The sequence below is a fragment of the Fonsecaea multimorphosa genome (assembly GCF_000836435.1).
Source record: "Fonsecaea multimorphosa CBS 102226 unplaced genomic scaffold supercont1.7, whole genome shotgun sequence".
In the NCBI taxonomy this organism is placed as follows: Eukaryota; Fungi; Ascomycota; class Eurotiomycetes; order Chaetothyriales; family Herpotrichiellaceae; genus Fonsecaea; species Fonsecaea multimorphosa.
The window spans coordinates 608,059-630,169 of record NW_015971641.1 but is presented as its reverse complement, the minus strand read 5'-3'; the positions used below and the strand labels follow the sequence as shown (position 1 = coordinate 630,169).

The window sequence follows — 22,111 nt, the reverse complement described above, 5'->3', positions numbered from 1 at the left end:
TGGTTGCAACCCCTAATTGAAGCCGCCAACAATTTCGCAGACTTCACAGCACACATATCATGGAGACAGAGGAGATTTTACACTTAAGATCTCAAGAGCCATTCGTAGGACGAGTTAGTACCAGCGAGGGAAGAAGTTTTCACGCACAAGAGAGAAGTCGAGCAGAGGGATTGCAACACGGGCACTTTCCCCGCGGCGGCGGGTGCGGGAGACACGGTCTCTTTTACATTGGAGAAATTTTCGCCGTGTTCTATCCTTCTTGCAAGTGTTGACTTCAGCATTGCCAGAGGAAGCCACCCACGACAACAATCGATGACTATTCTTCGTCGTCGAGCTCCTCCGTTTCAGCAGTGGCCGCGGCCTGTTTGCCCTCGGAGGCCGAAATAACTTTGGTCTTGACCGCAGGCTCATCTTCTTCTTGCTCTTGCTCGTCAGCGTCGTCTTCAGGAGCATCCTCGCCGTCTTCTTCCTCCTCTTCCTCTTCTTCTTCCTCTTCCTGGGCGGTAGGCTTGGACTTCTTGGATGCAGGTTCAACAGGTTCCGCTTCAGCCTTTCGCTTTTTGGGAGGGGGAGCTATGTCAACGAGTCGATTAGCGATCAAGTTGAGACGGTAGCAGAGAGTACTTCAGACCAAGGTGAGGTCAGGACTTACCTTGTTCTTCCTCCTCCTCTTCCTCGCCCTCTACGTCGTCCTCCTCGTCTTCCTCTTCGTCACCCTCCTCATCATCCTCGTCATCCTCGTCTTCATATCTGCCCAGGAGGAAAACATCAGCACGATCAGTTGTCTGGGATGATACTCGCAAAATGCGGGACGCAAGTATAGGTAAAGAGCAAGAATGGAGAAGATGATGCATGCCAGGCCATGACTTGGCCCGCGCAGAATGATCAGGCAGGACACGGCATTCAGAGAGCGAAAAACGCTTCGGACAGTCGCTTCCACCCCCGAGATGCGACAGTTCAAGCAGAAACGATCAGGAAATGAGGACAGACAAGATGAGACTTACTCCTCTTCTTCTTCCTCGTCGTCTTCGGGGAGCTCAAGCTCTTCCTCTTCTTCGTCGCCAGGTCGGCTTCTGGTGGGCGCCATGGTGTAGATGATGTGTGGATGTGACTTGTAGATGAGGCAAGATGGGAAGGAGGTCTGAAGAGATGGAAAAAGGATAGAAATACGATTGAAAGCAAGCTATGGGCAGGAATAAAGAAAGGGAGAAGAGGTGCGTGGTCGAGGTAGGGGGTGAGCGAGCGGAATACGGCTGAGAAACTTGGGCGACCTTTGGGGGGAGAGCTGTGGGCAAACGTCAGGGCCCAGAGTCCATCTCCCAGGTTTGCACTAGTCAGCAGCTCAGGGGAGAGAACAGAGGGGGAAAGAGAAATCGGGGGGAGGGCTAGAGGCGGGCTTCAGGGCAGTCGGGGGGTTGGAAAAGAGAGAGCCCGAGGTGTGCGCATCATAATGCATAGAGACATCGGCCCAGTGGTTGGCGCGCCGCTTGACCTTGCTTGACAAGGTGTGAAGCTCCAGAAGGCTGGAGGAGAGGAGGAGAAGAGGAGAAGCAGTTTTGGCTGAGGTGCTAGGGAGTAGCAGCGTAGCAGGGCAGCAGCAGAGAGAAAAGTGGGAGGGCGAAGAGCTGGGAGGTGTGAGAGGCAGAGGGCGAAGGGCGAGGAGCGAGGGGCGAGGGGCAAGGGGAGGAGCTTCTGTGGATAATTGGGAGCTCCGAGCAAGGAGGTTGGGGAAGCACACAAGCAGCACTCTGGAGTCTGGTGGTGCTTTTGCCCCGTGCGTGCACCTGCGGCTGTCTGCTCACTCTCTGGCTCCGAGGCTACTGGCCCCTCTGTTACTGGCGAGCTGGGTAGGGCCTCCCCTGGGCTTCCGAAGTTCCTGATGGGCAAAGCTGTAGGACAATTGGACCCTCTCGCTTGTTCCGAGCTCCATCAGTGGCGCCAAGCCCGACCAGGGCCGCCGCCCGGAATATAGAAAATGCGATACCGACAGAACCCACTGGCAACTCGCCTTGGCACTCCTGGATCTTCGTGTAGCTCCCTTTTTGGCTTTGCGCTCCTCGCTTCATTATTTCATCAACCTTCAGCTCAACGTCATCAGGGCTCACCAGGCCGACCGAGTCCATTGGCGCCCCATGTACCTCCTGGGTGCCTCCTTTCAAGTGCTTGCGCGGAAGTTTTATCCGGCTGAAAACCCATCGACATTGTCGTACTTCCGTGTGTGGAGTTTGATGCCCCTAAGTTGTGTGCTTTGTGAGGGAAAACAACGGGAAGGGCTATCTCAAGATGACCTGTCGTCCTTTTGCCTATCCTGCACCCCAACAATTGCTTTTGAGCCCACCCAGCTGCATTTTCCGGCTCCCACAGCAGCCTCAGTGTGACAGCGGTCGATAAAAACATGGCCAAAACCAAGCCCTTGCTTGGGTTAAGGTGTCACTGTGCAACTGCTCGGGGGTTTTCTGCCTTCCCTTGTATACCTTCTCCCGATCCACTGTCAACCACCCATCACGTTTGTTGAGCCTACAAACACCACCAGCACTGCCGCGAATGCTGTAGTGGACATAAAGACGTCGGCTCGTCTCTGGGCAATCACGTTCATCACCAATGAAAAGACCAAGCTCATCATGCTGATTGCGACCAGGCGTGCCGCCATGCTTCTCATGCTGAACAACACCAGGATTGACAGTGCCGGGATCACGGCTGACAACAGCATACATATCGTATTCCCAACCTGCACCAACGTTTCTGGCCTGTACTCCCACGTCCGCTCAAACGCCTTCTCTGCCATAGACCGGTGAAGCTTATATCCTACTAGCCGGTGATATAGCGGCACCACCTTTTCACTCAGAAAGTTGGCTAGAGCGTCGTTGCTTCCAATATTTTCCTTCAGCGTCAAAAGGTCTTCCTCAATGCTTGCATCGCGGAAGATGCCCGCTTCCACTCCATACAAGAACTGGTCGCCACCACTTTCTTCGTCATACCACTGCCTGCGGAGCTCGAGATTGTCTTTTCGCGGTTGCTGCAACGCGTTGATTCTTGCTGTTCTCAACAGAGCTCGATCTGCTCCACTGTCAGCAACCTGTTCTGAGTCATTGGTTCTAGAGCCACGCTTTTTACAATACTGGTCCAGCAGGGTCCTTGACCGCTCAAAAATCCGGTGTATGTCTTCTTCGGACATGCTTTCGGGGTCTTCGATCCAGATCTGGTCGAAGCTGTTCAGCCCTGGTATCTTCCTCACCTCATTGATCACCACTTCGAGATGTTGCAGCTCGGCTTGCATGTGCAGGATATTCTCTAGGTTCATACTGGAGAATTTTCTGAAAGCTTCGATGTTTTGATGGCTAGCCATCATGGCTGCCAGAGCCCCGTAACCCGTCATTTTCGTAACGCAGCGATCTTATCGGTGGCTTCCGAGAAGGTGATGGAGATCAGGGGTATGTCTGCTGTGGGAGGACAGCGGGCGGATGTCTGCTTATAACGAGGACTCACAGACTAACTTGTCCAACGCAACCGCGACTTCTCATCAGTGGGGCGCTCGTCAAAGGGCTTTCCACCTGCGTCGCTGCCCAAGAGGAAATGGCAGGCTCCGAGCACTCGCCTTCAAGCGTTCACCAACGGAAAGCTTCCAATAGGAGAGTGAGCGGGCAATGCCACTCTGCAAACGTTCTCCATTCGGTTGTTGTTCTCGCCGTCAACGCATATTGCGAGCCTGGCTGTCCCTGCATTCGGAGACTACGTGAAGATCGCCCATGCTGCCAAACCTACATACGTGGTGACAGCGTTCAAAGCACGTGCTTATTTTCCTACGGCCGAGTTATCCCACGTTTTCGGCTTGGTTTGCGATGTATATCATGAGGTATTCAGGAGCCACGCCATCTAGGTCTACAGTTCAAAAGCCCTGGATTAACCGGACGTTTGTAAAATTGAGACAAGGCTTGCACCGCAACAGTTGCCCACCGGAAGTCTGACAAGGTCTCGGGCTCCTTCAGTGCGGAAATGTCCATGCTGCAACTTCCCTTACCGAGTGTCGTCCCGAAATAGTTACTGGTGCTTCCGTTGGCAATCGTCGATTCACTCTCTATCATTCTCCAAAACACGGTGCTACTGTTGCAAAGACGCGCCTCCTGTCGTGACACTGACCCACGATATTGGGAGGTACTCCCGAGCCCTCCAAGACTGACTTGCTTTGCACCTGGAATAAGTTTGATTTTTGTCAAAAAGTCGACATGTCTCAAAGAACTCGGAGGCCCACAGCTGCAGCCCTGTATGCGGGATAAAGGTTCTCGTCGTGTTTGGAGGAGTTTGTCACATGTTGCCATATTGCAGCTCGCCCGAAGGACGGGCCCGACCCTGTACAACGACACGATCCAAGGGGAGAACATGCCATTCCCAAAATGGCTTGACTGCCACCTGGTGTTATTTAAGATGGCGGGCTTGTCTACCTCTGTTACTGCTTTTTTTCCAAGGCGCTGGTGGCTTTGGACCTATTCATCTGCTAACGTGAATGAACTGTGGACTTTGAGGCGGGCTGGGTTGAAGTGAAAGAAAAGGTTCGAAGAAGCACCTACCAGTATGAGGAGACTTCCACCTGCCGCAGTCGACCAAGACAATCACTGACTTTGTGGGTGACAGGATGGCCCGGGTCAGCTGGAGGAAGCATTCATCTCAAAGGACGTTCAATTTAATTCGGGCCATCCCGCAATCAAAGGCTATGGCAAAAAAGCCCATTCTTGACCGGCTGCGAGATTCTGTAATCGAGCGCTCGTTCCAAGCGAAGACCGAAGAGCCGGACAGGACAGCAGGTGGTGACAGCGATGGTCCGCCAAAATGTCTTGGAAAAGTCATGCTGATGGAAGAAAGAAGGCGGCGGCTCAACCTCTTTGTAGTCCTCATGTTCATCCACCTTGAGCCGAAGAAAAATGCAAAGTCAGGTCATCGTCAGTCGACGACCACTCCGCGGCGGGTTCTGTTGGATACCGGTGCAGATTTCAACCTGATTTCTGACGAGGCTCACACTGAGCTCGACTTGAAGAAACAGCCATACAGTGGGCGTGTGCATTCAATTGGTGGATATACCGACCTCAGCAGCACCGTCGTCCTTCAGTGGCATTTCCGGAGTTACACTTCCGGAGCGGACCAGACTTCGCCGTCCTATCGTGCGCCGTTTTATGTTTTGCCACCAGAATCCGAAGCAAAATTTGACTGTATCCTCGGCCGACCATGGATCGAGGAGAACTGGGATGAATTCATCGCTTTGGTCGAACTCAACCGAAGAAAAGAGACCGCAGGATAGGAGATTTCGAAAAGCACGATGGGTTTCGTGAAGTATGTTGCAATTGCAGCATGACACCGGGGCATCGAATCAATCTCGTCACTACAAAAGCACACCAACCGGATCAAGGACGGGCGCAGATGTTCACTTATGAAGGGAATAATACCATGAATGTACTACCAAAGATGAGACACAGATCTTAATTTCTGGGAAAGGACATCCTCGCCACGGATTTCTGAGGCCAAATCGTATGACAAAATCCCCCCAAAATCTGGATTCGGACCGAGGGACGCGTTTGGGTAACGGGCTACTGAAGACAAATTTGTTACACAACTGGCTGGGTAAAAGTTCAAAGTCCCCAAAACATTGCCGAACGGCCAACGACGTTGATTTTGTACGGATATGGTCATCTGGACGTTCCGGAAGCCGCCACCGCGGTTCCGAGGATGGACTATTCAGTTTGGTATCTTCAGAAGACTTGTCAATCTTGTTCAACCTGTCAAAAGTTCCTGGTGGCTTGTCCTCGACCTCCGCATTCTACAAGTGACAAATCTACCGTTCGTGGTCACCCCCAACAGTCGCAGGTGACCAGCAAGCCAGAATGCAGCAAAGTGTCATCACTTGAACTCCCTTGTCGACCAGGATGTACCGTTAGCAGACGGTGTACATGAACAAATTCACAAAACCTCTCCTGGATATATGAAAGACGAGACATCCTCCAATACCAATCTGCCAACACACGGGCATTTTAATCTGGGCTTGGGCACGAAGTTTGCCTAGTCGTTTCGCAGTTTCAGTTGCTGACTTGTCTGCCCTGTACTCGCCTCACTGCTCCGCAGGCCACCCTTTTTGAGGCATGTCCACAGGGCGCAATCGCCCGATCTCGAACGCTCTTATGCAAGATTCCCATCAGCTCGAGGCTTCATATCGCTCGTGGCAAGCTCGTCGTCCGCAACTGTTTCGTCCATCCGACACGACTTCACCAATGGTACGGATTTCAGTTCGCCTGTTTTCGCTAAACTAACCGACCACCATCTTGATGCTATTTGGCAAGACACGCCTGCTGACATTCGGTTTATAGGCTTTGAATTCGAAAGCGTGCATCTTCGTCATCGCCGAGGGCCAGGAACATCCCGTCAAGCTGAGCAATGCCCTCCACGACAGCATATTGTCCAAGAGCATCATCTCAAAGAGCAAAGCGGTCGCCACCCGCGGCGCCATTCGCCCAGTTGCACCGACCACCTTGACCGATCATACCGGAACAAGCCACATCTCCACTTCTACCATTTCCCTACGATGGTACTACGACGACGGTACCCAGACTTTTCCTGAGACATTCTACATTGTCGATAAAATTCTGGCGACCAGCAACATTGATACGGACAGTAACCGACAAGGAACCACTGAGAACAACCTCTGGGACGCGATCCTCCGCAGTACCGCCGAACCGCCCTCCGCGGCGCTAAGCCCTCAAGTCAACCCGATATGCGCTGCGCCACCGGGCGTAGATCCCCGGCGGGAGAGGGAGAGAAAAGAACGGGCGGAGACGAACCAGCAGAAATTCGAGAGGGAGAAGGAGTTGCAGGCCAAGAAGATCCGTGACGCCTTCGCTCTGAAGCAGGCTGGGCCGGGAAAGCGAGGATGAAAACTCTGACTTGGGAGATGGCACTACGGGCAGGGCGAGGCCAAGCCTTGCTTTAAATTCTTGCTTTAAATTAACGACTTGGGTTATGAACTGAAATGAGAAAAGAAAGCATCAAGCATTTTTTCTATACCACCATTGGTAGCGAGCGTACTTGGACCAAGCGGAGCAAGATATTACCTAGGTATCTATTGCGGTTTCTAACAATGACGATTAGCGTATGATCTATCAAGTAACCATTTCCATTCGTTTTTTGCATTCCTCTTTTCCATTCCCTTCCATCTCTTTATTGAACGGAGTTGGCACCCAATACGACACCCCTTCGTGTGCGTGCGGCCGCCGCGCCCGCCTAAGCGCACCGTGCCCGTGCTTGCAACCAATACCACCCACCAGCGGTGAGAAGACGCGTCGTCTCCTACTCCCCTCGCATGCGGTGCTCGTCGCAACTTGGGGAGACCCTGCTGAGAAGTACCCAGGTATCCACAGAGTATGTACCCTCCATAAGGTCCACACCACTCCGTGTCTCCTAAATATTGTAGAACGACACGATGACGGATCAAGCCGAGTGCCAACCAGTCATGGATGTTATGCCATGTCGTGACGGTGATAAATTTGTTGCCATGGACTTACAACGACGTGCAAAAAGTCACGAAGGTTGCCACAGTAGATAGTGTTATACCCTCCCCTGCACATTCTTTATCATACCCGCATATCTGCCTCTAGATCCTGTTGAGGTAGGATGCAGCGCTGGGTTGCTGGACTGGGCTGGCTGGTCCGCTGGTTGGGCCACTGTAATCCGGCCCAGCCGGTTTTTGTTCTGGTGAGAATCAAGAGACTCGCCCGACTGAGCCGCAGTCGTGGAATCCTGCGGGCTTTTTAGGTGTTTTTTGCCCGGCAAATACACAGGGATCCTGTGGGTGGGAATATTGGGCTAAGGACTGAGATGGTGGTGGAATAAGGTATTCGATAGGACGTACAACAAGGAGAATATAGACCCAGAACAATGCCATTCGCTCCTTCCATCGCTCCTACCGCAGTCGACGAGTCCAAAACAATTTTCTAGTTCGCTCCCTTGCCTCTTCGCAACCCGCTGCTTTCGTGGCCTTCACACATCTAAGCGAAACCGCCATTCACCCTGATCGTCTGCCCGCTCACCCAGCCGGAGCCCGGCCCGCACAGGAAGGCGATACCCTCGGCAATGTCCTCGGGCTTGCCGAGCCGGTTGGCTGGGGAGAAGCTCGCCAGCATCTTGAGCACTTGTTCGCTCTTCCCCTCGAGGAAGAGGTCCGTGGCCGTGGGGCCCGGCGCGATGGCGTTGACCCGGATGCCTTTGCTGGCGAGCAGGTCCTTGGAGAGCAAGCGGGTCAGCTGTTCGATGGCGCCTTTTGTCGTGCAGTAGAGCGTGTAGGGTCCTTGGACGACCGAGGCGTGGCATAGCGTCGTGGAGATGAGCACGATGCTGCTTCCCGGCGCCATGTGTGGCAGGGCCTTTTGCACGAGGAAGAAGGGCCCCTTGACATTGAGGTTGAATGTCCTGTCAAAGTCCTCTTCCGTGGTCGATTCCACCGTCTTCATGGGCAGGATCCCGGCGTTGGGGATCAGGATATCGATCTTGCCATACTTCTTGACCGTCTCTTGTACCAGGTGTTCGACGCCCGCGACCGAGCCTGCGTCAGCTTGTACGGCGTATGCCTTGTCGCTGCCGAGTTGCGAGACGATTTTCTCGGCTGCGGCGCTGTCGCGGCCGTAGTTGACCACGACTTTGGCTCCGAGTTTGACTAGGAGCATTGCTGTGCTTGCGCCAATACCTTTTGTGCCACCGGTGATCACGGCGACTTTGCCTGAGAGCGGAGCGGAAGACATGACGATGGATTGGGTTGTGGCTGGTGATTTATTAGTAGGTGTAGTGCTTGGAGTGACTTGTTGGGAAGACGATGTCTGGCTGGATTTGTGCTTGGAGATGATTGCTTTGAACTGTTTCATGAAGCTGCTTGTTGGTGTTGACTGTAATGAGAGAATTGCTCAAGATCTCGTTTCCCTCAGTCCTTAATATAGACGTTGGCTGTCGCAAAGTGCCATGACGATCGCGGAGTTGTGGTATGTCCAAGGTCGAGACGACGTTGGCAATAACCATGGTGATAGGGAATAGGCATGGAAGTTTGCGGAGTGACTTGCTCTTCCCCTGTATTCGACGCTTGTCTTTGCGTTTCCCCCGCCGGATACTGAGCGTTGTGGCATCAAGCCAGGAATGCGGATAAAGCGATGCCAATAGGGGAAAGCATACCATGTACTCTTTGGGAAATATCTTTCTCCGCAAACACCGCCCGGCTGGCGCCGGCGCCTTGCAATTCGTACGAGGTTCCCGCGTATGCGTCGGAAAAGCCAATCTCCTGCTGCAAATATGCGCCGCTGATGTAATCGCGCGTGGAGATAGGTATACCCAACACCTTGAGTCTTTATCTTCGACCCGAACAACTGCACGAACTATGCAAATGAACCTCCCTGACAGAGGTGATTCCGATCTCCGAAGGCCGCGCGGAGTAGATACGGCGAAAGAGGAAAATTTCTGGGGCCAGCATGGAGCCAATATGCAGGTCGTCAGGCAACCTGGACCGCCGGCGCTGTAGACAACTGGCAGATATAAGGGGTTTGATGATGTTCGGTCTTTTCCACGCCCTGACAACTTGGCCTTGCCGCATCTTAGAGCTCGACCATCTCATAGAAAAATGGCTGCCCGACCTCTTGTGAGCTTGGTTACAGGGGCGGGCTCCGGCTTTGGAGCCTTGACAGCTCGAGCGCTCGCAAGATCAGGCCACACCGTCTATGCTGGCTTTCTCCAGCCCAATGACGACAAAACTTCGGTGTATAAGGATGCTGCAAACTTCGCTAGAGAGAACAGCTGCCAGCTTCGAGGCATACAGCTCAATGTCGTCAAGGACGACTCGATCAGGAAGGCGGTCGACAAGATCATGGCCGACGAGGGAAAGATAGACGTTGTTGTTCACAATGCCGGTAAGTGCCAGACTCTCCGAGAGGAGCGACTCGCACAAGCATTGACAGCTTCTACCAGGACATATGAACTTTGGACCAGCCGAGGCATACACGCCAGAACAATTCTTGGAGATGTACGAGGTCAACTGCTTATCTTGTCAGCGCATTAATCGAATTGTCCTGCCGCACATGAGACGGGCCGGAAATGGACTGCTGGTGTGGGTATCGTCCAGCAGTGCTCATGGGCCGAGCTCCCCGTTCCTGGCACCATATTTTGCAGCAAAGGCTGCCCAAGACTCCCTCGCACAGACGTATGCCGTGGAGCTTAGTCAATTTGGCATTGAAACGTCGATCGTTGTGCCCGGCGTTTTCACAAAAGGCACCAGCCACTTCGCCACAGCGATGAAGGCCGAAGATACGGCAGTCGAAAAGGAGTATCTGGAAGGCGCTCTGAAAGGGTGGGATCAGATCAGTGCCGAAGGCCACAGCAAGATTGTTTCACCGGACGCTGACCCTGGAGCCGTTGCTGAAGCTGTTCGGCGCGTGGTTGACACAGAACATGGCAGGCGCCCGTTCAGAGTGCATGTTGAGTACGACGGAGGGGGTGCAACCATCGTCAACGGCGTCCGTGATTTGGTGAGGGAGACATTTCTCACCAAGCTGGGCCTAGCAGACCTACTGAAGGTCAAGATATTCAAGTGAAATTGCAATTCATACCTGTTCATGTACAGCATTCTAGTCTCAATGGTTGTTTCTGCTCATCGACTTTAGACTTTCGGCATATCGTTTGCCGTGCACGGAGTTTGGGCGGAGAAAGGAGGGAGGAATTCGGGAATGAGATATTTTTGACCCAACCGTCATTTTTCGTCATTTGAAAATTCCATATCCAGAATGCTCCTTCTCCTGAAAATGCAACTGTCTGACGAGATGAAAAAGCTTTCGATATGTACCTCTTCCCCGTGCTTCCCCATCGCCTTGTTCAACGACCTCTTGTCGGACTTGGTGCTCAAAATACCATCGCCGAACCTTCAACTTACCGGACAAGTACAGAGGGGACCTCTTCTAACCACCATTGTTTCCGCGATGTACGGGACACTCTCATCCCGTTGTCACAGCCAAGTGCTCTCCGACTCATGTTTGGTTCTCTCACCACTCCCATCACCTGGAGCTGGGAAACTTTCGGCCTGCTATAATGCTACAAAGAATCAGACCGGGCCTGTTTACAGCCTCGGATCCCTGATCGGGCATGTCCTCCGGCTATTTGTGGCCAATGTTGATGCGTCAGCGTATTGTGGACATGCCTTTCTCCTTCGCGGTCATTTGTGTCAGCCAAACCATTGAATAGTAATCAGCAAAGTTGGCGAATATACCATCCATTCCGACTTGTGGTCCTTCTTCCATCAATCGATCGAAATCTCACGCTGTCTCTGGATAATGGACATTTCAGGCCAACTAATCGCTCTTTACAAGATAGAAAGCCCTTCCTGCTCCCGAAAATTCGTTCGACTGGCTCGATAACAATCTTGCAAACAAATACTGAGTTGGCAAAATAGAGCAGAAAAGGAGAGAAAGTGATAGTCATGAACCACATAACAGACCATGACATCTTTGATGTTACCTTCATGAGCCATCCCGAGGCGCGCAGCGTACACGAGCTGTGGGCTGGCAAGACGGATATCAAAGAGCGACGTCGGTTACAAAACCGACTAAATAGACGGGCTTACAGTTGGTCCCCATGATCAGGAATTGAAACTTCTGGCCTAATGAAAGTGCATAGGGAAACGCCAGGCTGAGCAAAAGCTGCTTCGGAAGAGGACCTTGACTGAGGCAGGCATTGAAGCAGAAAGCGGCCGTCACCATCGAGCGTCCAGATTCCCCGGTGTTGGTGTTTTTACCCTCGAAGCAAAAGAAAATGTGGCATCGAATGGCCGAATCACCTTGAGCTCCCTAGTATCTGCTGCTGGGCAGCTCTCCACGCGAAGCAATATCGCCATGTCTTCAGGATTACCAAATCCGTCAAGCGGTCATCTTAACCTCAAGCTGGTGCAGTCGTGGTGTCGAAGGTTCGAAGAGACGATGCTGCAGATTGGCTCTGTTGGCGTCGAGGTTCTTGATGGAGACGTCTTGCTGGCAGATTCAGATCCTGTCATGTTCGAAGAAAGCATCATCCACGCCACGGACATACGATATCATACCTTCATTCCTAGCCCGGAAGATGAGCTCCTTAACCTGATGTATTACAATGTCTTCCGTGGACTTGCCAAGAACATCAGAGCGTTGAACCTAGAAATAAACTTCATGGCCTCCGACGCCGCTGACAGTCCTTTTATCACTGGGAGAGTTGACAGCTCCAGCCTGGCACCTGATTTTCAGCCGACATACCTACAGCGAACAGTGTCGCACCACCCATGCTTCGATATCTTCCCAGACTCGGTTGTGAGAGACAATGCTATTGAACATTGGTATATCGAAAAGCATCCACTAGAGGGAAGATTATGCATGGCACTTGCCGGCAGGCATACATGGCATGAGATTGACCTTGCTCTGAAACATGGATGTGTGCTATGGGGCGAACCGGATGTTACGGAGAGCTGGGAGGTTACTCAGGGCTTTGCGGACGACTGGCCCTTCCTGGTCAAAGGCTCTGTTCGCCTAGAGGCTGCAACAAATCGATATAGGGCGTTGCGAGGTGAGCCGCCGATTTTCTTTGCCTGAGGCCAGCAGCATGTAAGAACACTAGATGATACCACTGTTTACCGAAAGGTTGGACCGATTTGCACCATAATACCCAACATATCGCTATGGCAGTCGGGAAAAGAGTGTGGTGGTATCTTGGGGGGGGGGGCTCGTTACCGGGAGAGGGAAATCACGAGTATTCCGGGAACACATGTTGAGCTTGGTTGTCTCATTAACTTCACAACTACCAAGCTTTTGTGCAGTAAGGGAGACATTGACACCAAGGAAGCCGAGTACCATTTATCTTGGGCGTCTTCTATTTGTGGGTGGCAAACAAGAGTCAACGCAGTCGGCAACCATGCCCCTGACCGTGAGTCGAGAGCTATTCTCGAAAGCCTGTCACTTCCGACTGACCCAGTCCGCAGCTCCTGAGCGCTGTCACTTTACTCGGTCTTGTCAACCCTACTCCTGTTTTCCATCGCGCATCGAAGCAAGTGTTTGCTTTGGGTGCCGCCAACCGTCCAACCAATGTCCACGACGGCGTTGGCGCAGGATGCGACACCTACAAGACCTATTCTGGCGATGGCTCAGCATCATCTGGGTGGCCAGACATGGCGCAATGGGTCTCGTTTGGAGATATGTGAGGACCAGAGAATATCCTTCTCTCAGCCCGACTGATATCTGAGCAGGTTCGTTGCGAATCAAAATTTGATGCGTGCGTCGTGTGTCAATCTAGGTCCAGGCAATGGGCCCGACAACAGCGACGAGGAAATCGAGCAGATCTGGGACGCAGTCCAGTCTGCTTCAACTCAAACCAATGTGGACCACCGCTTCATCCTGGCAATCCTTCTTCAAGAATCCAGCGGTTGCGTCCGAGTCAGAACGACCGATAATGGTGTCCCGAACCCAGGGTTGATGCAAGCTCACGATGGCGGCTTCTCTTGTAACACAAATGGGAACATACAGACTCCGTGTCCTGCCTCTGAGATTGATGGCATGGTCCTTGATGGTGTTGCTGGAACTTTGAGTGGGGATGGCCTCGCTGGCATACTGAATCAGGTCGGAGGAGAGGACGCCAGAGCATACTATCGTGCTGCCCGACAATACAACACCGGGTCAATCGCAGAGGACGGTAACCTGGATGAGGGGGGATATTCTACCGACTGCTATGCCAGTGACATTGCGAATCGACTGACAGGCTGGGTTTGGGCGGAATCGGGATGTTCGCATTGAGTCACGGCTATGTACCTAGGTGCTTAAGTATGTCCTCTGTAGTTTGTTCCTGACTTGTGGACTGCGTTGCGGAATCTTGTGCTCATTCTTGTTCTGCAGTCTTTGGGTCGACTGTGCGCAGTTCCATCATCTTTCTTGTTCTTCTGTCCTGATATCAACTTACAAGAGGGCCAGCCTGCTGGGAGCTGACATTTTCATGGAATTTGCCTGCGGGTGATCCCCGGAGGTATTATTTGCCCGAACTTCGGCCACCTGGCTTCGAGCACCTGCGGTCACCTATGCCTTGTACCTGCGCACCACGTTTCTATTGTCTTGTTGAACTCATTCTCTGGAACACCACCTTCTTGTGTAGATGTCGAGACGCCTACTTTGAAACCCGATTTTAAGCCTGCCGTCGAGCAGTCCGCATCATGTTACCTTTTCTCGCTCCATACCTGTCCAACCCCCGGCAATCGCTGTCGCAGGTACTGAATTTTGCACTCGTTCTGTCGACCGCTTTCATGCTGTGGAAGTCTCTGTCAGTCATTTCAGACTCACCCTCACCCATCGTGGTGGTCCTGAGTGGATCAATGGAACCTGCGTTTCAACGTGGTGATCTGTTGTTTTTATGGAACCGCGACAAAACGGCCGAAGTGGGAGAAATCGTCGTCTACAACGTCAAGGGCAAGGACATTCCAATTGTTCATCGCGTCGTCCGAAGCCATGCGGCTGCAGCGCCTGTCGAAGCGGACAAGAGGTACAGACATCTTAACTACATTCCCCCAGTATTGCGTCCCTCGGATTAACACGTGCTATCAGCGGCAACCTCTCGAAAGCGTCTCCGAAACTCCTCACGAAAGGCGACAACAACGTGGCCGATGACACGGAGCTCTACGCGCGGGGCCAGAGTTATCTGGACAGGAAAGAGGATATCATTGGCAGCGTACGCGGATATGTGCCAGCAGTTGGATATGTGACCATCATGCTTAGTGAGCACCCTTGGTTGAAGACGGTCATGCTGGGAATGATGGGCTTGATGGTCATCTTGCAAAGAGAATGAAGGAGGATGCCCATTGACCAATAAAGACGCGCCAACCCATGGTCAACACGGGACAGACTCCTTTTCGAAGGATGAAACATGCCCGAACGACCAGCGATAGCGGCCCTTTCCACTCGGATTGACCTATTGTCGCACTGGTCTCGGGCCTGGCAGCTACGGCAGACATCTGTTGGCAAGACCAAGTAAACCACCGAGCTCGAAGGGTCGCTTTGTCATAGTCGAAGGGATGCTGTCGGATTGCGGCCTATGTATAGGTTGGGAAGGGTTTGGACCCCAACTCCCGCATTAAGGAAACGCAACAGGTCAAGTGCGGCTCTGGGAGTAATGAGGCCTGTTGATGGCCCATGGGAGCAACAAACACATACATACTCGGTCCTTGTACGGAAAGCACTCCAGATAGGGGTGCACGTTGGTGCTGACAGTGCAGACTCTGGTGGACAATTACGAGTACTCGCCAGTCTGTACTCGATAAATGGACTATGCAGCCCTCCAGACGATCCTTTAGAGTAGAGGGCGTTGGAAGGGACAAATAGGGATGGGGCCGAGCAGCACAGGGGCCTTACAGGGCAAATCCCCTTGGGCGGAAGGATGGGCTAATGAGCCGGAAGTGACCCATCTAACGGGCATCGAGTATGGCGCCACAAGATGTGCCAGAGTCAGAGCCAGAATCTGGACCCTCCAGACCCTCCACGGTCCTCCAAACCCATGGCGCCGAGAAAATCAATGGTCAAATGGCCGTCTCCCCCTGGTCCTTTTGCGGCTTTTCGCCTCGTGTAGCGCCGCATGTTCGTTCCACGACGACCAGAATCATGCATCCTCCAAGGCGAGCTGAAAACGCTCGTCTTCCTTATCGCCCGCATGTCTCACAACCTGAGCCATCTTCTGTCCCCTCCGTCGTTCTCGCGATGGTCGAGCAAGAATTGTACGTCTTTCGCCATGTGTTGTTGATCCTCGATACTTGAACGAGGCAAGTGAGCTGGCCTTCCCATCCAGTCCCATCGTGAGGCGTTCTAGGTACTCGTGCATGCGCCTAACACCGGTCTTAACGAGACAAAGTCTAGCTCCTGCTTCAACAGGCGCGTCCCAATTTCCCCGACTCCAGTTGCTTATCTGCGACTAGTCGACGATTGATCATAGCAACGTCCTCTGGATTGGTAAAAGGGTCAACACTGCTTGACACCTGGAATATCACTACGCCGATTATACCACTATCCTTTGGTTGTCTAGAGTATAGCCTGCCAAACGAATCTGTGTTACTATAGCGCCTGCGGGTACCCAAGTCTATATCGGGTCAATTCTTCCACCACGAACAATCATCTGCGGATCCGTACCGAGGGATCTGTCGGGCTTCTTCTACGAGAAACTTGAACCGAGATATCCAAGCATGTCCTCATCAATGTCCTGCATCGAAACAACTATGGACCACAGCTGACCCCGCTCCCTCCTGCGCATCGCAACTGAGACTTCACAATCGTCACGATGGACCGTGAACAGTATGATCTAGGCTCAATGCCTCCGTCGCACATGTCAACGCCAGACCATGTTAAACTTCTTAGTGGGAAAGATTCGCCCGGAGTGTCTGTCACCATCGGGGAGACACAATCCGCTCCTTACCATCGACGACATTCACGAGGTCATTCTGGGGACGAGCGATTGAGGTCGATAGATGAAACGGAAAGCATGCGAGATGAGCCGTACGACCTGGTAGAACCGGTCACTCCCATCAAAGCTCGTCGGTTTAGCGCAGGGCAATCCGCTGCTTCGTCGGTGCTTCGACGTCTGACCACCAAAATCAACCCAATGTCGCGAGGCACATTTCGATCTACCAAACGTTCTCAAGGCCGGGAGTATGCAACCTTGGACGACGGCGAGGATGGTCAAGCAGCGACAGTAGATCTCTCATCATTGGAGGGTATGGGCTGGGAGCTTACCGACTTATCAAACCCTGATGCTGCACGACTCCAAGATGAGGAAATCGAGTCCGAGAGCATGACCAAGAAGGATGGGAAACCTGATTTCCGCAAGTTCGTTCAGAAGCGCGCGTCGGTTGGCGATGGAATGAAGGGCGTGGGTGTGCAACTAAGACGGGATCCGTCACGGATAGTGCGAAGAGGAACTGGGGGGATGGGCAACGCGGAGAGCTCCGGTATCGATCGGAGCAAAACCGTGCGCGACTTGGGCCAGGACCTTGCGCTCAAGAAGAACATGATTGTCGAGGTTGAAGAAATCGTTGACCTGAGCACTCTGGATGGTGGGGAATTGGAAAATCGCCAGAGTCGCACGTTCGAGACTATGCCTATGAGGCAAAGCGTCTTGCCCCAAGAGACGAAAAGCTACTTCTTCCCAGATGATCCGGATATCCCCAACTGGAAACCAAGGTCAATGCGGAGCTGGTACATTTTGTCTTTGATGGCTCTTGCGTTGGGGTTGGCAGGGTTTCAGGAATTCTTGTGCCAGAAATCCTTTAAGAGCGTCCGAGAACACAGTGGTATCCTTGCCTTCAATGCTGTGGCGGAGATTTCGACTTGGGACTTCTTTGTGTGGAAGTGTAAGTGAACAGTGCGAATACTCATGCTGCTCTACTAACATGACCCAGATCTTCCCACGATGATCACCATTGTCTACGCCGTTCTGTTCTCGATCATGGATTTCGATATCCGCCGTCTGGAACCGTTCTATCAATTGTCCCGACCTCGAGGTGCTTCAGCAGCGGCCTCCCTGAATTTGGATCACTTGACCATGTTCCAATATTTCATCCCGTTCAAGGCTTTCAGACTGCGACAGTGGGCTGTGTTCTTCTCAACCACGGGCAACATTATGGCCTCGATGGTCTCTCCTGCCTTGCAAAACCCTTCGATCACGTTTGCCACGAATCCAGATCCAAGATGTAATGCAAGCGGATGTCCCAATGGGGAGAAGCATTATTGGGTTCGAATCTCACCAGGCTGGTCTCGGGCTTTGTCGGCAAGCTATGTCTTTGTGGCAATCGTGGTCGTCATTCTGTGGATTCAGCTGCGCCGCAAGTCTGGGTTACTCAGCGATCCTAAAGGCATAGCCGGAATTGCCTCGATGGCCACCAAATCGCACATTCTCCAGGATTTCGCCGGACTGGACGAGGCCAACTGCGCGATAATCCACAAGCGACTGGCGCATCGACGATACGTACTCTACAAGTCTTCGATCTGGCAGGGTGAATGGAGCTCGAAGAGTGAGCCGCCACAGGACAGCGAGAGAAAGCTCACCAGTCCACATCCGCTAATGCTCCAAATGAGAGCGGGCATTCCGTTCCTCGCCTTTATGGTCTTCTGTCTCATCTCAGTGCCCATCATCACGTTGACCAAGGCTCGGGTGGTGCCCAACGCCGCACCGTGGCTTCCCATTCTCATCGCGACCGGCTTGAAGTTGTTCTTTAGCACGTTTGAGTCTGATGTTCGACTCATGGAGCCCTTTTATCAGCTTTCCCGAGGCAACGCGAGACCTGAAAACAGCCTGACCCTGGATTACCAGGCGACTGTGTACGGGATCATGCCTTTCAAGGCTCTCCTTAACAAACACTATCTCCTGGCATTGGTGGGCGTGTCATCGGTGCTGTTGGATGTCCTGACGGTGACTGTGAGTTCCTTCTCGGTCAACTCAGAGGACTTCATGCACGTGGGCAGTCATGGCGAGGACCGATCCAACGGCGACGAGACGTTCGTTTCGTTCTGGACTTCGCTCGTTCTCTCCGTGTTCATCTTGCTTTTTGTCATTTTCACGACATCCCTGGTATATCTTCGACGACGACACCCGTTCTTGCCACGAGAGCCGTCCACGATTGCAGCGGTGTTGGCCTTCATCTACGCCAGCAACATGCTGTCGGACTTTGTCGATACAGAGACGCTGAACAACAAGGCGATGGAAAAGAGGCTGAAAAACATCAACAAACGGTATGCATTGGGATGGTTTAAAGGAAGAGACGGGCAAATCCACTGTGCGATTGACGAGGAGCCGATGAGGAGTAAATACGTGCATGGGAAACCGTATACGATGGCACAGGCAGGACCGTTGCATGAGACATATTATTCAGTTGCATAGACGCGTGGATAAAATGTGGGACGAATGGAGGGATTTATTACATGGCTGGACAGATTGTTGGTAAAGAGCTTGGACATGAGATACGAGGCATCAGGGGACATATACAACGGACATCTTAGAGGATATGGGATCACGACGGGACCAGGTGGTATCATGCTCGAAGCCAAAATACTATCTAGTACTATCTAGTACATACAGGGAGAATCTTTTGATAAAGGGTGCAAAGACATAAGGATGATCTACCTGACGAGCTGATATTCTCTGGAGGAGTTGTCGTCATTAGCTGCCCTTGTTGTTCCGTGCCCATATCTGGGTGGGAATCTGCGCTCGTTCTGGTCAAGAGCAAGACAAGGAACAAGGAAAAGAGACTTCAAGCGGGGCCCGTAGTTACTGCACGGGGCTAAGTACCGAGTGCAAGTTCCCGTAGGGCACAGACTTACAGAGAGCGATTGGCGATGAGAATCGATTGGCGGTGATGGCGGGGAACAAGGTTGCCATGCAAGTCCATGTTCCCATCCTTCGCCATCCAAATATGCAACTTGGCTAAGAGGCGCGTCCACCAAACACACCAATACGCCAATGACGTAGGGCTGCACACCACAGCATTCATCACCACTGCGCTTCTTCTACTACTCCTCGTCCTCTCAAAGACATTCTTCATACCAAGTCTCCTTGTCCCAACTGCTTCTTCGTGTCCTCCTGCAACCATGCCCACCCCAGGGTATGTCTTCCGTGACGGCGGCGAGACTCCTCCAGCAGAGGAGAAGCATGATTCAGAGTTCCGCCAGAGAATCACCCAAGCTACGAAACCTCCTGTGGCAGTAACCTCGAACGCTCCTCTGGCCCAAAACACCACCACAAGTCACCAGTTAGCTACGGGGGCAACGGGAGATCATGGAGTCCAGGGCGCAGTCCAGAGGGCCGGTAAGGAGGACAGAACAACTAATCTAGGATGGCAAGCCAACGCTGTGGGTGTAGATAACTTGGTCGGAGGCCTTCCCAACGATGAGCTATGGACGCTGATCAGGAGATTCAACAAGGCAAGTATATCTTTCTGGCCCAAAGCTTCGAATCGGGAGGGAACACTCACTTACCGCACTGCTAGCAAATGTACCATGTCAAAGCCATCCCTCACGCTCCTCCGGGAGGCTTGGACCTCAACACTGCCGACGACGAGGAATTCTCTCCGGACAAACTACGCTCCAACATTGAGCGTCTGTACATGACCGTCATTGTCGGCCTGATTGCCTTTGGGAAACACATTGCAAGACTGAGGTCGTGGCGCGAACCCCGTCGGACCGCTTGCTTCGCTGCCGTCTACTTTGTGGCTTGGATCTTCGACTTCATTGTGCCCACCTTGGTCACCATGATCATCGTCCTCATCACTGTCCCGCAGTCCCGCACTATCTTATTCCCACCTGCGCCCCTTGCTCTGGTCAGCAGTAAGTCGGGTGGAGTCCAGAAACCAAAGGCCGGTGTGTTGGGCAGCCATGACAGTGTCACTGGAGCACCCGAGAAATACAAGGGCGAGGCTGTCGAGCAAGAAGCTAGTAACTTGGTCTCGGGTATTGCCTCCGTCGCCATCTCGAGCGCTGCCGGCCGACACGACCAAGCGAGTCCGGATGAAGAGGGCGGCAGCAAGACCCTGGACAAGGGAATGCCTGACCCAACCAAGATCGCTACGGCCGCCGCGGATGCTTCTTCCTCTGCTCAGGGAGGCGACCCGGATGCCGTCCAGGATAAGACAAAGAAGCCCATGGAGGATGCCGTCTGGAAACAAGTCCGCCCGATCATGCACGGCATCGGAGAGGCCTCTGACATGTGGGAGCGTCTCGCCAATGCCCTGTCGCCCACTCCGCCATTTTCTCAAAAGAATCGTCTGCAGCTGGGTGCAATCTTTGTACCAGTTCTTCTGATTTCTCTGATTACACCTGCCCAATGGGTTATGAAGGGATCGACCTTTTTCGCAGGGTTCGGCTTCTTCTCCGACCCCCTGATCTGGCGAGGAATTCAACTGTTGAACGAGAAGATTCCCGACTGGCCGAAATACCTCGAGATCCGCAACACTTTGCTCAGAGGCGTACCGACCAATGCCCAGCTTACCATTACTTTGCTGCGCATTGGCGAGGCTAACCGTGCTCCATTGCCGCCACCACCAAAGTCGTCTGAAGCGCCGCCTGACAAGCCTGCCGAGATCGACAAGCATGCCATTACTGAGGGAGGATTGGACGCGTCGCATTCCGAGATTGAAGATGTCATCACCGTCGACCAACCCAGCGGCACCGAAGCGACCCCAGAACCTAAGAAGAAGAAAGGCGGGTTCGGCGCCAAGATCTTGTCGGCATTCAAGAATACCACGGCGGGAGCGGTAGAGACCAAATTGACCACCGACACCGTCCGCGCCACCATGGGCTCGGGGCACGCGAAGGAGAAATTAGGCGTGCTTCCTTCGCGGGCAGAGATGAGGCGCAAGCCCCGCGAAGGGCCCGTAGAGTTCCGAGCGAGATACCGCGGTCGGAAAGGTGCAGTGTACATCGACAGCTCTGTTTCCCCTCCTAGTGGCAGGAGACCCGCCTCGCCGTGCGTATATTTCACAACCCACCTCGACGACGACGAGACCGTGGAGAGCATGCCGCGCGACCCGGACTGGGCCGTTTCTATTACCGATATCGCCGAGGTGAAGAAGATTGGTGGATTGGGATGGAAGGGAAAGATCGTGGTCGGATGGGCGACGGAGAGGGAGGTGAAAGATGGGATTGAAGTGGTCGCAAAGGACGGGACAGTTTATAGGGCTATGGCGATCAAGGAGAGAGACGAGCTGTTTAATCGGCTGGTTTCGATGGGCCCACAGATCTGGGAGAGTCATTAAAGTTCGATGAGGATGACACAGTGACAAGACAGATGCCACACACAGTCTCTGTTGCGCCGTGTGCTGTAACGAGAAACCGGGAAATGATATTTCGAAATGTATGAGTATGAGTATGAGTATGAGTATGAGTATGAGTATGAGTATGAGTATGAGGCAGTAGAAAGAAGAAGGCTTCGTAACCACTTTTTACTTTTTTCAACGCCTTTTTAACACTTCTTAAATGTCCGGACCATCATTGCTAGGCTCCTCGCTCTTTTCGCCGCAGAAGAACAATCATTCAAGAAAAGAACAGGTGGGCTCTGAACCTAGATAATATAC

At 52.9% G+C, this 22,111-nt stretch overlaps 11 protein-coding genes across 11 annotated transcripts; 8 read left to right on the top strand and 3 right to left on the bottom strand.

Annotated features, from left to right (window-relative positions):
* Positions 1 to 316: 316 nt before the first annotated feature.
* Positions 317 to 1,087, bottom strand: Z520_04456 (uncharacterized protein; the record flags this gene model as incomplete). Its single annotated transcript, XM_016774963.1, has 3 exons — positions 317 to 573; positions 653 to 750; positions 1,005 to 1,087. 3 exons carry the CDS (start codon positions 1,085 to 1,087, stop codon positions 317 to 319), a joined length of 438 nt encoding a protein of 145 aa, XP_016633943.1.
* A 1,404-nt stretch (positions 1,088 to 2,491) lies between these two features.
* On the bottom strand, positions 2,492 to 3,376 carry Z520_04455 (uncharacterized protein; the record flags this gene model as incomplete). Its single annotated transcript, XM_016774962.1, has 2 exons — positions 2,492 to 3,057; positions 3,115 to 3,376. 2 exons carry the CDS (start codon positions 3,374 to 3,376, stop codon positions 2,492 to 2,494), a joined length of 828 nt encoding a protein of 275 aa, XP_016633942.1.
* A 1,254-nt stretch (positions 3,377 to 4,630) lies between these two features.
* Z520_04454 (uncharacterized protein) lies at positions 4,631 to 5,290 on the top strand (the record flags this gene model as incomplete). Its single annotated transcript, XM_016774961.1, has 1 exon — positions 4,631 to 5,290. The coding sequence occupies one exon, from the start codon at positions 4,631 to 4,633 to the stop codon at positions 5,288 to 5,290; it is 660 nt and encodes a 219-aa protein (XP_016633941.1).
* An 835-nt stretch (positions 5,291 to 6,125) lies between these two features.
* On the top strand, positions 6,126 to 6,914 carry Z520_04453 (uncharacterized protein; the record flags this gene model as incomplete). The annotated part of the gene is made up of 2 exons (XM_016774960.1): positions 6,126 to 6,257; positions 6,351 to 6,914. The coding sequence occupies 2 exons, from the start codon at positions 6,126 to 6,128 to the stop codon at positions 6,912 to 6,914; spliced, it is 696 nt and encodes a 231-aa protein (XP_016633940.1).
* A 1,110-nt stretch (positions 6,915 to 8,024) lies between these two features.
* On the bottom strand, positions 8,025 to 8,894 carry Z520_04452 (uncharacterized protein; the record flags this gene model as incomplete). The annotated part of the gene is made up of 1 exon (XM_016774959.1): positions 8,025 to 8,894. The coding sequence occupies one exon, from the start codon at positions 8,892 to 8,894 to the stop codon at positions 8,025 to 8,027; it is 870 nt and encodes a 289-aa protein (XP_016633939.1).
* A 743-nt stretch (positions 8,895 to 9,637) lies between these two features.
* Positions 9,638 to 10,604, top strand: Z520_04451 (uncharacterized protein; the record flags this gene model as incomplete). Its single annotated transcript, XM_016774958.1, has 2 exons — positions 9,638 to 9,923; positions 9,982 to 10,604. The coding sequence occupies 2 exons, from the start codon at positions 9,638 to 9,640 to the stop codon at positions 10,602 to 10,604; spliced, it is 909 nt and encodes a 302-aa protein (XP_016633938.1).
* A 1,290-nt stretch (positions 10,605 to 11,894) lies between these two features.
* On the top strand, positions 11,895 to 12,617 carry Z520_04450 (uncharacterized protein; the record flags this gene model as incomplete). The annotated part of the gene is made up of 1 exon (XM_016774957.1): positions 11,895 to 12,617. The coding sequence occupies one exon, from the start codon at positions 11,895 to 11,897 to the stop codon at positions 12,615 to 12,617; it is 723 nt and encodes a 240-aa protein (XP_016633937.1).
* A 319-nt stretch (positions 12,618 to 12,936) lies between these two features.
* On the top strand, positions 12,937 to 13,811 carry Z520_04449 (uncharacterized protein; the record flags this gene model as incomplete). Its single annotated transcript, XM_016774956.1, has 3 exons — positions 12,937 to 12,948; positions 13,004 to 13,218; positions 13,268 to 13,811. 3 exons carry the CDS (start codon positions 12,937 to 12,939, stop codon positions 13,809 to 13,811), a joined length of 771 nt encoding a protein of 256 aa, XP_016633936.1.
* A 410-nt stretch (positions 13,812 to 14,221) lies between these two features.
* Z520_04448 (signal peptidase complex catalytic subunit SEC11) lies at positions 14,222 to 14,850 on the top strand (the record flags this gene model as incomplete). Its single annotated transcript, XM_016774955.1, has 2 exons — positions 14,222 to 14,547; positions 14,610 to 14,850. The coding sequence occupies 2 exons, from the start codon at positions 14,222 to 14,224 to the stop codon at positions 14,848 to 14,850; spliced, it is 567 nt and encodes a 188-aa protein (XP_016633935.1).
* Positions 14,851 to 16,329: 1,479 nt separating this feature from the next.
* Z520_04447 (uncharacterized protein) lies at positions 16,330 to 18,924 on the top strand (the record flags this gene model as incomplete). The annotated part of the gene is made up of 2 exons (XM_016774954.1): positions 16,330 to 17,398; positions 17,447 to 18,924. The coding sequence occupies 2 exons, from the start codon at positions 16,330 to 16,332 to the stop codon at positions 18,922 to 18,924; spliced, it is 2,547 nt and encodes an 848-aa protein (XP_016633934.1).
* Positions 18,925 to 19,631: 707 nt separating this feature from the next.
* Positions 19,632 to 21,793, top strand: Z520_04446 (uncharacterized protein; the record flags this gene model as incomplete). Its single annotated transcript, XM_016774953.1, has 2 exons — positions 19,632 to 19,968; positions 20,049 to 21,793. The coding sequence occupies 2 exons, from the start codon at positions 19,632 to 19,634 to the stop codon at positions 21,791 to 21,793; spliced, it is 2,082 nt and encodes a 693-aa protein (XP_016633933.1).
* Between the last annotated feature and the right edge of the window lie 318 nt (positions 21,794 to 22,111).